At 37.8% G+C, this 12315-nt stretch overlaps 2 protein-coding genes across 4 annotated transcripts; one reads left to right on the top strand and one right to left on the bottom strand.

Moving 5' to 3' along the window:
• The first annotated feature begins 317 nt into the window (after positions 1 to 317).
• Positions 318 to 5583, top strand: ndrg1b (N-myc downstream regulated 1b). The gene is made up of 14 exons (XM_053494481.1): positions 318 to 432; positions 1090 to 1195; positions 1321 to 1441; positions 2116 to 2178; positions 2281 to 2341; positions 2576 to 2662; positions 2959 to 3015; positions 3127 to 3227; positions 3374 to 3436; positions 3532 to 3583; positions 3722 to 3769; positions 4551 to 4586; positions 4674 to 4725; positions 4864 to 5583. The coding sequence occupies exons 1-14, from the start codon at positions 382 to 384 to the stop codon at positions 5070 to 5072; spliced, it is 1107 nt and encodes a 368-aa protein (XP_053350456.1). The 5' UTR covers positions 318 to 381; the 3' UTR covers positions 5073 to 5583.
• Positions 5584 to 5789: 206 nt separating this feature from the next.
• Positions 5790 to 10330, bottom strand: ccn4b (cellular communication network factor 4b). 3 transcript variants are annotated; one of them, XM_053494479.1, is made up of 6 exons: positions 10058 to 10330; positions 8788 to 8924; positions 8075 to 8351; positions 7554 to 7958; positions 7200 to 7393; positions 5790 to 6958 (listed from the first exon to the last, which is right to left on the bottom strand). In XM_053494479.1, exons 2-6 carry the CDS (start codon positions 8806 to 8808, stop codon positions 6659 to 6661), a joined length of 1197 nt encoding a protein of 398 aa, XP_053350454.1. In that variant the 5' UTR covers positions 8809 to 8924; positions 10058 to 10330; the 3' UTR covers positions 5790 to 6658. The 3 variants fall into 3 exon arrangements, with proteins under 3 accessions (XP_053350454.1, XP_053350453.1, XP_053350455.1); XM_053494478.1 differs by lacking the exon at positions 8788 to 8924 and having other exon boundaries at positions 10058 to 10329; XM_053494480.1 differs by lacking the exon at positions 8788 to 8924 and having other exon boundaries at positions 7554 to 7808; positions 10058 to 10325.
• Positions 10331 to 12315: the final 1985 nt, after the last annotated feature.

The raw sequence follows: 12315 nt of genomic DNA, 5'->3' as shown, positions 1-12315 counted from the left end.
CAGGCGGGAAATGCACGGTACACAAAAGCACATTTTAGAACAATAACTACATCAAAGGAATGTTTACTAAACTTACACGAGTTACTTGTAGTATCTAGGTTTATTCCCCTATACACTGCTAATACATAATGTAGTGCTTGGCGAAATAAAGTGAACATTCCTGTGCAGGGAGTCACGGCTTTGTCTTGCTACTCTAATTTGTATGAATCTGCATGAGAATACACTAGTAACCCCCTTTGTCAATGTGCAAAGCATGCTGGGAGCAGGAAACACGCTGGATATAAAAATCCACCCAATACACACCCACGGCATAGAGCAGAGTGACTGCACTGGGTTTGTTAATCGGCTGATACTACTACTACTACTACTACAGCAGCAAGCATGGAGCTGGAGAATTCTGAGCAAAGTCCTGGCTATGAACATAACGTTTCTGTGAGTGCAGATTGTTTACTCATATAGATATGTTTTTCATTACAGGTATCCAGTGACCTGATTTTTTTTTAGAATTTTAGTCATACTTTTGATTTTTAGGTTTTTGTGCTTATGTTTGTAATTTCTTGTAAAAAAAAAAAACTGTTAAAAAGTTTTTGAAAATCTGTAACTAAAAAAAAAAACCCTGTACTGATTAAGGAACTTTCTTTCTTAATTGGTATAGAATTGCATTCATTTGGGAAGTGAGAGCCAACACTTTAAAAGCTCTTAAATGCATAGATCGTTTTTTTTTTTTTTTTTTCCCCTGTGATCGATAAAGCATAAGTAATTAAATTATTTACATTTAAATGTTCAGGTTTGATTAAGTCAAACTCCATCTCCTCCTTATCACACAAGGCAAGACATTAGCTTAACTCTTGATAATAGACGCACTGATCGCTGCAGAGGAGTACAATAACAACAACAAAAATGGTTTTACCTGATAATCAACAATAGCTTGTGGAAACTTGTCTGTTGCCCTGCCTAAGTTTTACAGTCTCATATAGTGCATTCCTTAACTTCTGTAGCTAGCCTGTATATGTAGGACCACTGCTGTTTAATAAGCACTTATTCATGGACAAGATGTAGTTTAGTTTAACACCAGCTTTGCTCCTGTAGGAAGATAACGTGGAGACCCCATTTGGCATAGTGCACTGCACCATGAAAGGTACCGTTAAGGGCAACCGACCCGTCATCCTGACTTACCATGACATCGGACTAAACCGTAAGATTCTGCTCACTCCCTGTTGTGTGTTCATCTGTTGCTTTTTAAATAATTTGTGCCGATTTTTGAATAAGGTCTTTAATTGTGTGTATAATAATGTAATGTTTCTGTGTGATTATGTGCAGATAAGACCTGCTTCAGCAGTCTGTTCAATCATGAGGACATGCAGGAAATCATGCAGTATTTCTCAGTGTGCCACATCAATGCACCTGGGCAGCAGGAGGATGCTAGCACTATTCCCACAGGGTGATTGAATGCTACCTTTATGCTTAAACTTGGCACATGACACTAATCTACACTTCAATAATCTTATTTATACATTAATATTATTACAGTTGGGTTCTAGGATTAAATTAGGGGTGGCACGTGGCGTACTGGTTAGCACTGTCGCTACGCATCTCCAGCGTTTAAATCCCCCTCTCAGTTTGCATGTACCTGTGCTTGGTGGGTTTTCCTGCAGGGCATGTTTTTCTCCCGCGTTCCAAGGACATTCAGATTAGGCTAATTAGCGTTCCCAAATTCCGGTGTGCGCCCTGTGATGGATTGGTACCCTGTCCAGGGTATACCGGGCTTTGTGTTCGTTTCAAGCCAAATGCACCTGTTTAAATAATGCACTACACTTCACTTTGAACTTTACTTTTCTACTTAAATGAAAGCATTAAAAGTTAATGGCTGATGATTTCAGTCCGGAGAAATTACAAAGAAGTATTTTTACTAATGATGCCTGTGTGTGATGTTAGTGTATTTGCAAGGGAAAATGCGGAATAAAAATCTTTTCACGTGAGTCACCTTCTTGAAAATCAAAACGTCAGAGGTTGCTTTTGTCAGCGTCACATTCCTCCTTACTATTTTTTTTTTTTTTTTTTCTATTGCTAATTCCAACCTTTTATTTCTAACCAGTACATTGATCCCTTTTGCAGATTTACATACCCTTCAATGGACCAGCTCTCTGAGACAATACCTTTTGTACTCCAGCATTTTAAGTAAGTTTGCTTAAAAGAATGATTAAATGATGTCGGATCCACTTTATAAAATATGCTGTTGTCACGTCTAACTCTAAAGTGAGTTGCATTTTCTCTCTATAGCATTAAGAGCATTTTTGGTTTGGCGGTTGGGGCGGGAGCATACATCCTTGCACAGTTTGCTGTAAGTCTTACTTATTTCCTGCTTCTTTCTTAATAGCTTCGTCATTGTAACTCTGTCAGATTTTTATACGAACAGTATAACATCTTGGTCACGTCACACTTATGCATGCTGACAGGAATTTTAGCAGCACTTTTATTTTCACTGTAATTATTACCATTACTGTAACAGTTTATTTCTGAGGATCCGTTTACCATGGGCTACTTAACGTCACTAATATTTGTATACATATTGCAGCTGAACCACCCTGACCTTGTTGAGGGTCTTGTTCTGATCAACATTGATGCTCAGGCAGAGGACTGGGTGCACTGGGCAGCACATAAGGTATTCCACCTCATACAGGCTACAAAACAAATCATAAAAATACACCATGCCAATCACATATTACTAGTTAATACCTAGGATTTAATAAAAGGCTGCAAATGATTTTACATGCTGTGAATTCTCACTGAACTATCAGCATACCTATTTAAAACAGTGTATAGACAATGTATGCATGCAATCTTTGCTGGTCATGCTTATGATGACATGCATTTAAAAGTAGCTTTTCATTCCATTGGCATGAGGAACATGTCTCTTTAAACATCACTGATTTAATGCAAACTGCTATTTTCCCACAGATCTCTGGCTGGACACACCATGTTCCTGATATGATTATTTCCCACCTGTTTGGCAATGTAAGACAAAACACTGAATGTCATTGAAATGTCAAGCAATAAGTGGGACTCTCTCTTTTTTATTTTTATTGTGCATATTCACATTAATTGAAATGTATGGAACTATAACAGGAGCAGATTCACAACAACCATGACCTGATCACAACTTTTCGCCATCACATCAATGACATTAACCAGAGAAACCTCGAGCTGTTTGTCGAGTCTTATCACAGGTATCAGTGAAGTCTCATTCATATTTGCTATTTATTACCATGTCATGTTTTATTTAATCTGGGATCAGGATACTGTATGGAGGGGGGGTTAAAAACGAAAGAAAGAGTTTTCACAGAAACGTTCACTTTTCTGATCTGCTTTTAAGTCGAAGGAATCTGAATGTCGAGAGACCTCCTCCAGGTGGAAACCTCAATGTGAAGACCCTTAAGTAAGGCAAATGTTTAGTCCTAATACATATATATATATATTTTTTTCAGTATGTTTCTTTAACTGAAAAGTGTTTTTTGTTGTTTGTTCATGTAGTTGCCCGATTCTTTTGGTGGTTGGAGACGGCTCTCCAGCAGTTGATGCTGTGGTACGTACTAATTTATCTATAATTTAATTATTAATATTTTTATGCATGATTTTAAACAATATATTTAATGTCCTTGTAAGTTTTTTTTTTTTTTTTTTTTTTTTTTTCTTCTTCTTCTTTTTTCTTTTCTCACTGTAGGTTGACTTCAATTCCAGAATGAATCCAACAAAAACCACCCTGCTTAAGGTTAGGGGTTGACTGTTATATAGTATATTATATACTATACATGCTATTCCTGTCTTAATCTGTTAGGATTTAAATATAACTGATATTTTCAATTTCTGCCTACTTGCTACCACTTGTATTTATACTTTCAAAAGTGTATGTACGACATGCCCTGATCAGTCATAACAGTTATATTATACACAAGTGAACTGGTAAAAGGATCATGGGCATGCATGGTTTATTTGTGGCTGTGTGGCCAGCATGTCTCTTCTGGTCTTATAGGAAAGACAAAGCAGCAAAAATAGATAATAAATGTCAATGCTGATCACAATAGAAATGCAACAAAACATGTCATGCATCACAGCTTGCTCAGCCACTTCCCACTGGGATAGGGCCTCCATGGATCTGCCCAATTTTTTTTTGCATCCAATTGGTGGTGGATCAGATTAAGATGGGAGGAATTTGGTCTTTCCTATAAGACCTCCAAATTCCTTACATCTCAATCTGATCCACCACCAATTGGATGCGATTAAAAATTTGGCAGATCCATGGAGGCCCTATCCCACAACCCCTGCTACCCAAAGAATGCACCACATGTCCTGATGGCAGACACCACCGCACACCACCAGAGGTCTTGAGTCATGCTCTGAGCCATACAATACTGGGTTTAATGTTTTTGCATTACAATGTTATGGCTGATCAGTACATGTCAATATTTATTAGAATCAGCACTGTATGTGTTTTTTTTTTTTTTTTTTTTTTTTTCCCCTTATTAATGTTTTTCATTCTCTCACTATTGTAGATGGCTGACTGTGGAGGCCTCCCACAGGTTGATCAGGTTTGTGACCACTTATGAAAATGTTTTGCTTTTCATTTAGATTGACAGAAACCTGTTTTTGACCCATTCTTTCCTTTCTCCTTCTAGCCTGGCAAGTTGGCAGAGGCTTTTAAGTACTTCATTCAGGGACTGGGATATAGTAAGTAAAGTTTGCAACTATGAATAACCTTTACAGAATTTACCCTAGGGTGGTGTGTGTTCCTGCTTATTTGTGCTTATGTGTTGTGGGAGCTTTGAATAAGCATTTCCTCAATGTTTTATTTTTATTCTGTGCCAGTGCCTGCAGTCAGCATGACCCGTCTGTGCCGCTCGCGCACCGTCTCTTGCAGCAGCAATTCGTCTCTGGAAGCCGCACAGTCTCACAATTCCGCTGGAGAGGAGCAGCATGGACACTCTCCCATCAATCTCTCCATGGACAATGATTCTGACAACAGCACGGAATTGAGCTTGTTGGGAACAACGCACACAAATCCGGTGACCTGCTAAAGGCTCCACCGTAGTGCTGTTATTTAGACGGGTCGTTAATGGGGAACCGGAAGCTATCGGCTGCTTCATCTGATTCTTCAGTTTCACTTTGCTTTAAGTTATACTTTAATTTATGTGATAATTACAGCGTTGGAAGGAGAGACTGTGGATTTAACAAGGAGTTCGGATTTATTTTTAATAGTCATGTATTATGATTTTCTGAAGGCGAAAGCAGAGATCCAGGTCATTTTACAATATGGATCCGATATAACCAACAACAAACGCTGTCATAGCCTATGACAGGACAGAACCCACTAATAAACTGTTTTTAGAAATGCAGTAATGTTTATCACATCAACATTGGCAATTAGGGCAAAGTCAGCACATGCAGGCTACATAAAGCCTATAAATGTTTTAGTGCCAAATGTTTTTTTTTTTTTTTTTTTTACCAATATGGATTTGTGTATTTGTCTTTTTAAATCTATACCAGTTATTTTACAATTACTAGAACAAGTAAATGTTGGGAAAATTACTACACACATTGTCACAACCATACAGTATGTAGTTATTACATCCGAGGTTGTCCTATTGTGTTCTTACTTGGAATATTTGTTTACCGTTTTAGCTGCTACTTAAATGACTTTCTATTGTGTTAGTCAGGGTATAGCAGCAGTGTGTGAAAGGTTCTAATTAATGAAAGGCACATCCAACTTTTATACTGATTTTTCTAATAAAACAAAAAATCCACAAAAAATTCTAAAGAATCTAATGTCATATATTAAGGTATGTTGTGTGTACACAGTAAATATTTTTCGTGTTAAGGTGTTATCCAATGTGCCCACAAAACTCCAGTTTTTTTACTATTCTGCCTCTTTAATCAGGAAATGTTAAAACACTTTTCTCTCACATACGTCTTGATTTTGAATATAGAAAATAAGTTAATTAGACATTTAGCTGTATATTTACCATAGTGACATATGGGCCCTGCTACAAAAAAATACAGGTCTAAATATGTTGTTCAACTCTAATCCATTAGAAAGTGCCACTTAGTATAAACATAATTTACCAAAAAAAAAACTATCATACAAAGTCTTGTACATGAAAATGGTGTGCTTAAAAATATTACATTTTTTTAAATATATTTTTATGTAAGTAAGATAATTTCATACAAATTCATTTTATACAGTATTTCCATTATATAAGCCCTTTGGCTCCTCTGTGCCTTAACACATTGGAAAATGTCAAAGGAAAAAGCTTTCAACCAAATCACATTCCAAATAAGTGGAATAAAATCCTCCATATGCCTCCTGAGTATTTTAAATATTTTCTTGCACCATAGAATGTGGTTTTGCTGATGCTAAATCAAATACTCTGCAATACCTGTGCTTCTTGTGTATTTTCACAGAATTTGAATGCAGCAAAGTAATACCTCTCAGGAATGTGCCTTAATCCTATATACGTGTTATCCGAAAACATAAGATTAACAGATTCTAACTCTGACCCATTGAATAGATTTTTTAATCACTGATCCACTCAGCCAGTATTGATTCTCGTGGAGCACACTGTAATATAAAGTGGAAAATCTATGGTCATTGGTTGTCTCAGGGTTAGTTCATGATCTCATTGTGCTCATAGTAAGGTTGCAGGTCAGCAAAGATATCATTAGGGTTTCTGCAGGAGAGATTGCAGAAGCATGCATTGATCCACATGTACTTCCAGGTGAACACTGCTCCATTAGGACACTCAAACTCCACCTCGATAGTCTTTGACTTGTACGGGATGCAGCAGCGTTCATCTGAACACACTCCGCAGTATTTGGGCCAGTAGGGCTTCTTACTGACGCAGCCGGAGATGGTAAAGTTCTGAAATTCAGGCTCACGATAGATGTTCAGGCACTGCTTCCCTGGCTGTATGAAAGAAAATGTGATTGAGGAAGTATGTGAGTGCTTCTTTAAATTGTATCTAGTTGGCCAATTAATTAATCAATAAGTAAGAATAATATCTGAACTTCTGGTATAGACTTGAACTTCTTAAATCTACAGAAAGTGGCCTACTAAGTTAGAACTAGACATTGCAACTGACATTCTAACAATAATTAAAGATGTTAAAAACAAGAACAGCAAGTTTATAAATGATAAGTGACTTTACCCGAAAATGTTTAGTTATATCCACGTCACATGGCCTAAGGTTACACAGCCGGCTTTCATTTTCCATCATGCACTGGGCATTGTCATTGGATAGACGCATGGAGACGCCCCGATCACATGTCTTTGAGCACGGGCTCCATGGAGTAGTTTGGGTAATGCAGTTGTTGTGCCAGATCTCATTGGTGCTTAGAGACACTGAAATCAATATGAAATAGTTTGTATACTTTTAGGGCAAAGATAGCTTTTGTAAACAAGAAACCACCCAAATTGCAAACATAACTCAGAAATTCCATCACTATAAACAAGAAGATCCTCAAAATCTGAGCTCAGTGAAGAGCATTAGAAAAATCCATACCCTCCACAGCATGTCTTGGGGTTGTCCTGCGTGTTTTTCGAGGCTCATTACAGATCCATTGTTCACAGCAACGACCTGGAATCTTCACTAGTTTCGGTAACCGACACCACCCCCAAGGCGGCAGGGAGTCGGTGCATAGAGGCACACACCCAATTGCCCCATTTACACACAAACAGCGGTACTTACAGCTAGGCTGAAAGGTCTGCCCGTTACGGTAAATAACACCATTATACTCACAGCCTGTCCCGACCAGATCTAAAACACAGTAATCCACAAACAACAGCAGAGATTTACTCAACATGACAATATGAGAGTAAAAGTGGATTAAGTCTGGAATAAGATACTGTATACTAAATATTACGTCCTTGTATAATATCCTTGTTGTATCATGTTTTTCAGGTCCTACTAAATACACAGAATATTATTAATAAAGATGAGATGCTTCATGAGGATTTTTTTATGTATTTCACGGGTGATCAAAGCATAAGAAAAATATTTGTTCGGTATGCGAAGTCACTTACATGCACACACTCCTTTTTCGTACCTAGGCTTGTCAGAGCTGTAGTCACAGTACAGTCCCTTATGATAGTCGCAAGTGTCTCTCTCGTTGCAGGTTTCTCCCAGCTGTTTAGCACAGGCCTTACAACAGTCACAGCCGTCTGTGAGCAGACTGACCCCCAGAGGGCACACAGGGGCCACCTTAGGACATTTACAGGGCCACTTACAGTACTGTGTCCTGTTAAACACCTCCAGGTCTGTGTTCACAACCGGAATACCTGTGGGACTTTGGGATAAGACCTATATATATTTGAGAGAGAGGGGGAAGAAAGGGAGTGTAGAGCGAGAGAAAAAGAGAGAGAGAGAGAGAGAGAGAGAGAATGGAAAAAATAATGTCATACATCACTTTGTTCCACCTGATGGCACTATTGGACTAAACAATGAGCTAGAGAAATTATGTACTTAATATGAAATATCTCGTCACCAATATTATAAATAAAAAATATTATTAAAATATTATTTATACATAAAATATTGTTAATTTATGGCACTAACATATTACTAAAATGTTTTTAGTTCCAGTAACAGCAGAATTATATACAAATAAAATTACATCTTTCTAAACATGTATTGTATCATTTGCTGCTCTTTTTCCTAAATACAGGAGGTGCCCCTGTTTGTTCTCTGTCTCTCCTTATCAGGAAGCTGTCCCAACTGCAGGTTTTTGAACATATACCTGGCATGGAATCCAGCGCATGGGCACAGGGTCACATCAGAGTGTGTATGTGGCATTATTATGAAATTAAATAAACTCCAATAAAATAGTTCTTCCTTCCATGGGTTCTTTTGATATTTTTTATGATAGGGTTTTACCTTCATAAAGAGAAAATATATAGATTAATAGTTTGTCATAATACTATACATGGAGCATGTTAAAGGTTATCATTGTGAAATGTGTTTTTTTTTTCTCCAGAAGAAACAGCCTGTCATAGTTCACAAAATGAGCCAAAGATAAACTATAATCTCCTGAATACATCAACAACAGAATTATCAGAAAGGCAATCTTAAAATATCATACATTTATTTATCATTCACCTAAACAATTTATCACAGCCAGGCTCATACTGAATCTAGGGCTTATCCCTGAGTACAGCAGAAGATCACAAGTAACCTTACACATACTGTATACATTAACACAAGCATTCATACCTGGGGCATTTTAGCAAAGCCCATTCAAACACACATATGTGTGGACATATGAAACTCAAACCCAAGCTCAGGATCAGACAGAGGATCCTGGAGCTACAATGTGGCAGTGCTACCCACTGCACCACCATATTGTCCTTACGCCTTAAAGTAATTTCATGTTTTTAAAATCAGCAGCCACAGAATCGCTTTTTTACTGCCAGCTGGGACAAAATGACATTTTGGGAAACCTCAGGGAGTAGTCATGAGATTTTTCTAGCTTCAATCCTGGACACAGATATCTATGGTTAAAGATAACTATAGGTGTTGGGGTGCACACACTGTCAGTTCAACAACTGGAAAGAAAAGAATAATTAGTTATTTATAATGTTAGATTAACACAGGCCACATTATTTCGCATGTTGGCTGCGGTTCAATCAACACAGACTGTTTAAATAGCTGAATTCATTAGTTTAGGTTTAGGTTTAAAACATGGGAAGTTTAGGATAAATTTTGGAAAATATTACTACCAGTTTAGTCAGCATTTACTCATGTTTTCCTTTGACAGGCTAGACTTAGTCCTTAAACATTTCCTGGTGATGATGTGTTCCAGACATGATGCTGATTGAGAGAGACATTAAATCTGATCACACCTCCATCACCTCTGTCCAGATTCAGCTCGATATATTAAGTCGAGTTCATCACTCAGGATTGTGTTTCCTATTTAATGCCACATGTTTTCATTCTCATTCCTGTCTGATTTTAACCCGAACTTAACTGACTGGAAAGCTGACTAAGCATTTATTTAAGAAAGTCCTCACCTGATGAAGTCCACCGGTTACCAACAGGATCCACGACAGGAGCCACCTCATCACTGAAACCCCGCCAGAGACGCATCGAGACAACAAATTTCATTCTCCGGAGGAATTAAACTCCATGGTGTTGTGTGTGTGCTCGGGTCCTTGCAGCAGCTGCCTGCTTTAGTGGGCTGCCACACACACACACACACACACAGCTGTGTCAGCGGTGCTGACGTGAGCTCTCAGACCGGGTCATTCGTTTGGCTCGGTGTCTCTCTGCCTGCCTTCATTTAGCTCTGTCTGCTAAGCTTTAAAAGAAAAACCCTTCCTCGCCGACCGGTATATTAAACTTTATGAGAAACATTTATTTTGTACTGACGTTTGCAACAAAACATTATAAATTAAAAATTAATTCCTCAAAATGTCTGTTTGGAGTTTGGCCAAGAACTTCCTACATTACTGACAATTCATGCTAATAGTGCTAGTTTATACCTGATCGAAGCAGTTCTAACTGGAAAGAGTTGTTTAACCAGGAGTTGTTGTGTTCATTTGTGGCTCACACTCATTGTTCAATTTATTTCATTATAAATCCACAATAATATAGATATTATCAACTAATGTTGTACAGTATTAGATTTTTTTTTCAACTCCAGCTCTTGTAAACATTACAAGTTTTAAAATTGTGTTTGTTCTGCAGGCATCATTTACTTGAGCTCATACCACTGTTTTTTTATTTATTTATTTTTCTTAGGGAAATTAACATTACATAGATATTACTATCATGACTACAACAAATAGCAAGAAGAAACCTATTGTACTATTTATCACAGAGTACTTCACTGAAATGTTCATCAAAGTCCCTTTTTTGTAACAAGTTAATTTTTTTTAAAATGTGGCACAAAATAATTACTTTTGTGTTCCCGGTCAAAACTGACCAGTATGATATATTCAAGGGGTCAAATCAGTAGTTCTCAGGAACACCAGCCACTTTGTCTGTGTACACTTGCATGTTCCAGCCATAACATGTCTTCATATCACATGCTGCCCATATCTTTATACCATACTAAGATGGTTTGTTTGGGATATACTGCTTAAAGCCAACGAGATGCTTATCAATAGTGATGTCAGGTCCTGGTTTGTGGCAGGTGCTCCATCCACTTCTGCCAAACTTACCAGCTTGTCTCATTGACTGTGGGCTGCTCTTGTCATCAAAGCAGTTCACATGTAACAGGATGTGGAAGGTCTGCAAAGACATTGTAGCGTAAAAAATTGCCTGACCAGTGTCCTCATCCCATAAGCTGGACACAGATTTGTTGTAGGATCTGTGGACAACACACAAAAACCTCACACCGAGTCAATATTCACCGCGTCTACCTCTTTCCAGGTGTTTCTATAAACCCTTCTCTCTCCAGGTTCATACCAAGGGTTACAATGGTGTCTGTGAGGAAAAGACAAAAATAGAACTTGCTATCATCTACTTGGGATATGGCATATCGGGTTTGTTTCCATTCTGGACTGAAAGGAGACCACAACTTCTTTCTTATCAGTGTCAAAGTCTTTCTCCTCAGGTTATATTCTGTATATTCTGACTCTTCCTCCTCTAAACCCTCCTCACTGTCAGTCTGGCTTCTCTTCTACTGATCACTGTCGTTGTCAAATATAATTCCACAGCTTCACGTGCGGTATAACTCTTGGCCATCGTGCTGCTAAAGACGGAACGGTGTGTCAGGCCTTAAAAAGCTTTATATACCAGAGCTGCAGAAAAGTTGTATGATTGAAACAATGTTTGGTTGCAGTTTGGTTTGTGGTAAAAATTATGTTTTCGATAGGTTCCCATCCAGATTGCCATGAAAGCCAAAATGGGAGAATAAGAAGGGTGTGCGTCTGCTCAAAGACGCCTGCATGTTTGGGTGTGAGAATGGTGTGTAGAAATGTCCAATTCAATTCCACTGACCGGCCATTTTTGACTAGGAACACCATAAGTGTATAAAAGTTACATAAAACACACAAGTCTTCATTAAAATATTTTTTTTTCTGTGTTCACATGCCATGTGCGAACAAAATCATTGAACCTCATGAGAAACAAATAAAATTTACTACTTTTTTTTTTTAGAAAGGAAACATGTAAATCAGTCAGATTTCCTTCTGTCCAAACTTCTTAAATATCAGCAGTATGGTCAGAGCTTACCCTACATTTTAGTACTATTCCACATAGAAGAGCACAACAACACAATAAAAAAAGATCATCATCGCTTTCTTCAGTACTACTTTCGTGACAC

This window comes from Clarias gariepinus, chromosome 4, assembly GCF_024256425.1.
Source record: "Clarias gariepinus isolate MV-2021 ecotype Netherlands chromosome 4, CGAR_prim_01v2, whole genome shotgun sequence".
Lineage (NCBI taxonomy): Eukaryota > Metazoa > Chordata > Actinopteri > Siluriformes > Clariidae > Clarias > Clarias gariepinus.
Note: the sequence above shows the minus strand (reverse complement) of the source record. Positions and strands in the feature narration are given on the sequence as shown.

Excerpts from the sequence above, each read along its gene's own strand:
- ndrg1b (XM_053494481.1), top strand. The coding sequence starts at position 382 with ATGGAGCTGGAGAATTCTGAGCAAAGTCCTGGCTATGAACATAACGTT. Across the intron at positions 433-1,089 it reads GCTATGAACATAACGTTTCT|GAAGATAACGTGGAGACCCC; the intron begins GTGAGTGCAGAT and ends TTGCTCCTGTAG. Across the intron at positions 4,726-4,863 it reads CATTCAGGGACTGGGATATA|TGCCTGCAGTCAGCATGACC; the intron begins GTAAGTAAAGTT and ends ATTCTGTGCCAG.
- ccn4b (XM_053494478.1), bottom strand. The coding sequence starts at position 10,108 with ATGAGGTGGCTCCTGTCGTGGATCCTGTTGGTAACCGGTGGACTTCAT. Across the intron at positions 8,352-10,057 it reads TAACCGGTGGACTTCATCAG|GTCTTATCCCAAAGTCCCAC; the intron begins GTGAGGACTTTC and ends AAATATATATAG. Across the intron at positions 7,394-7,553 it reads CCCAAGACATGCTGTGGAGG|TGTCTCTAAGCACCAATGAG; the intron begins GTATGGATTTTT and ends TATTGATTTCAG.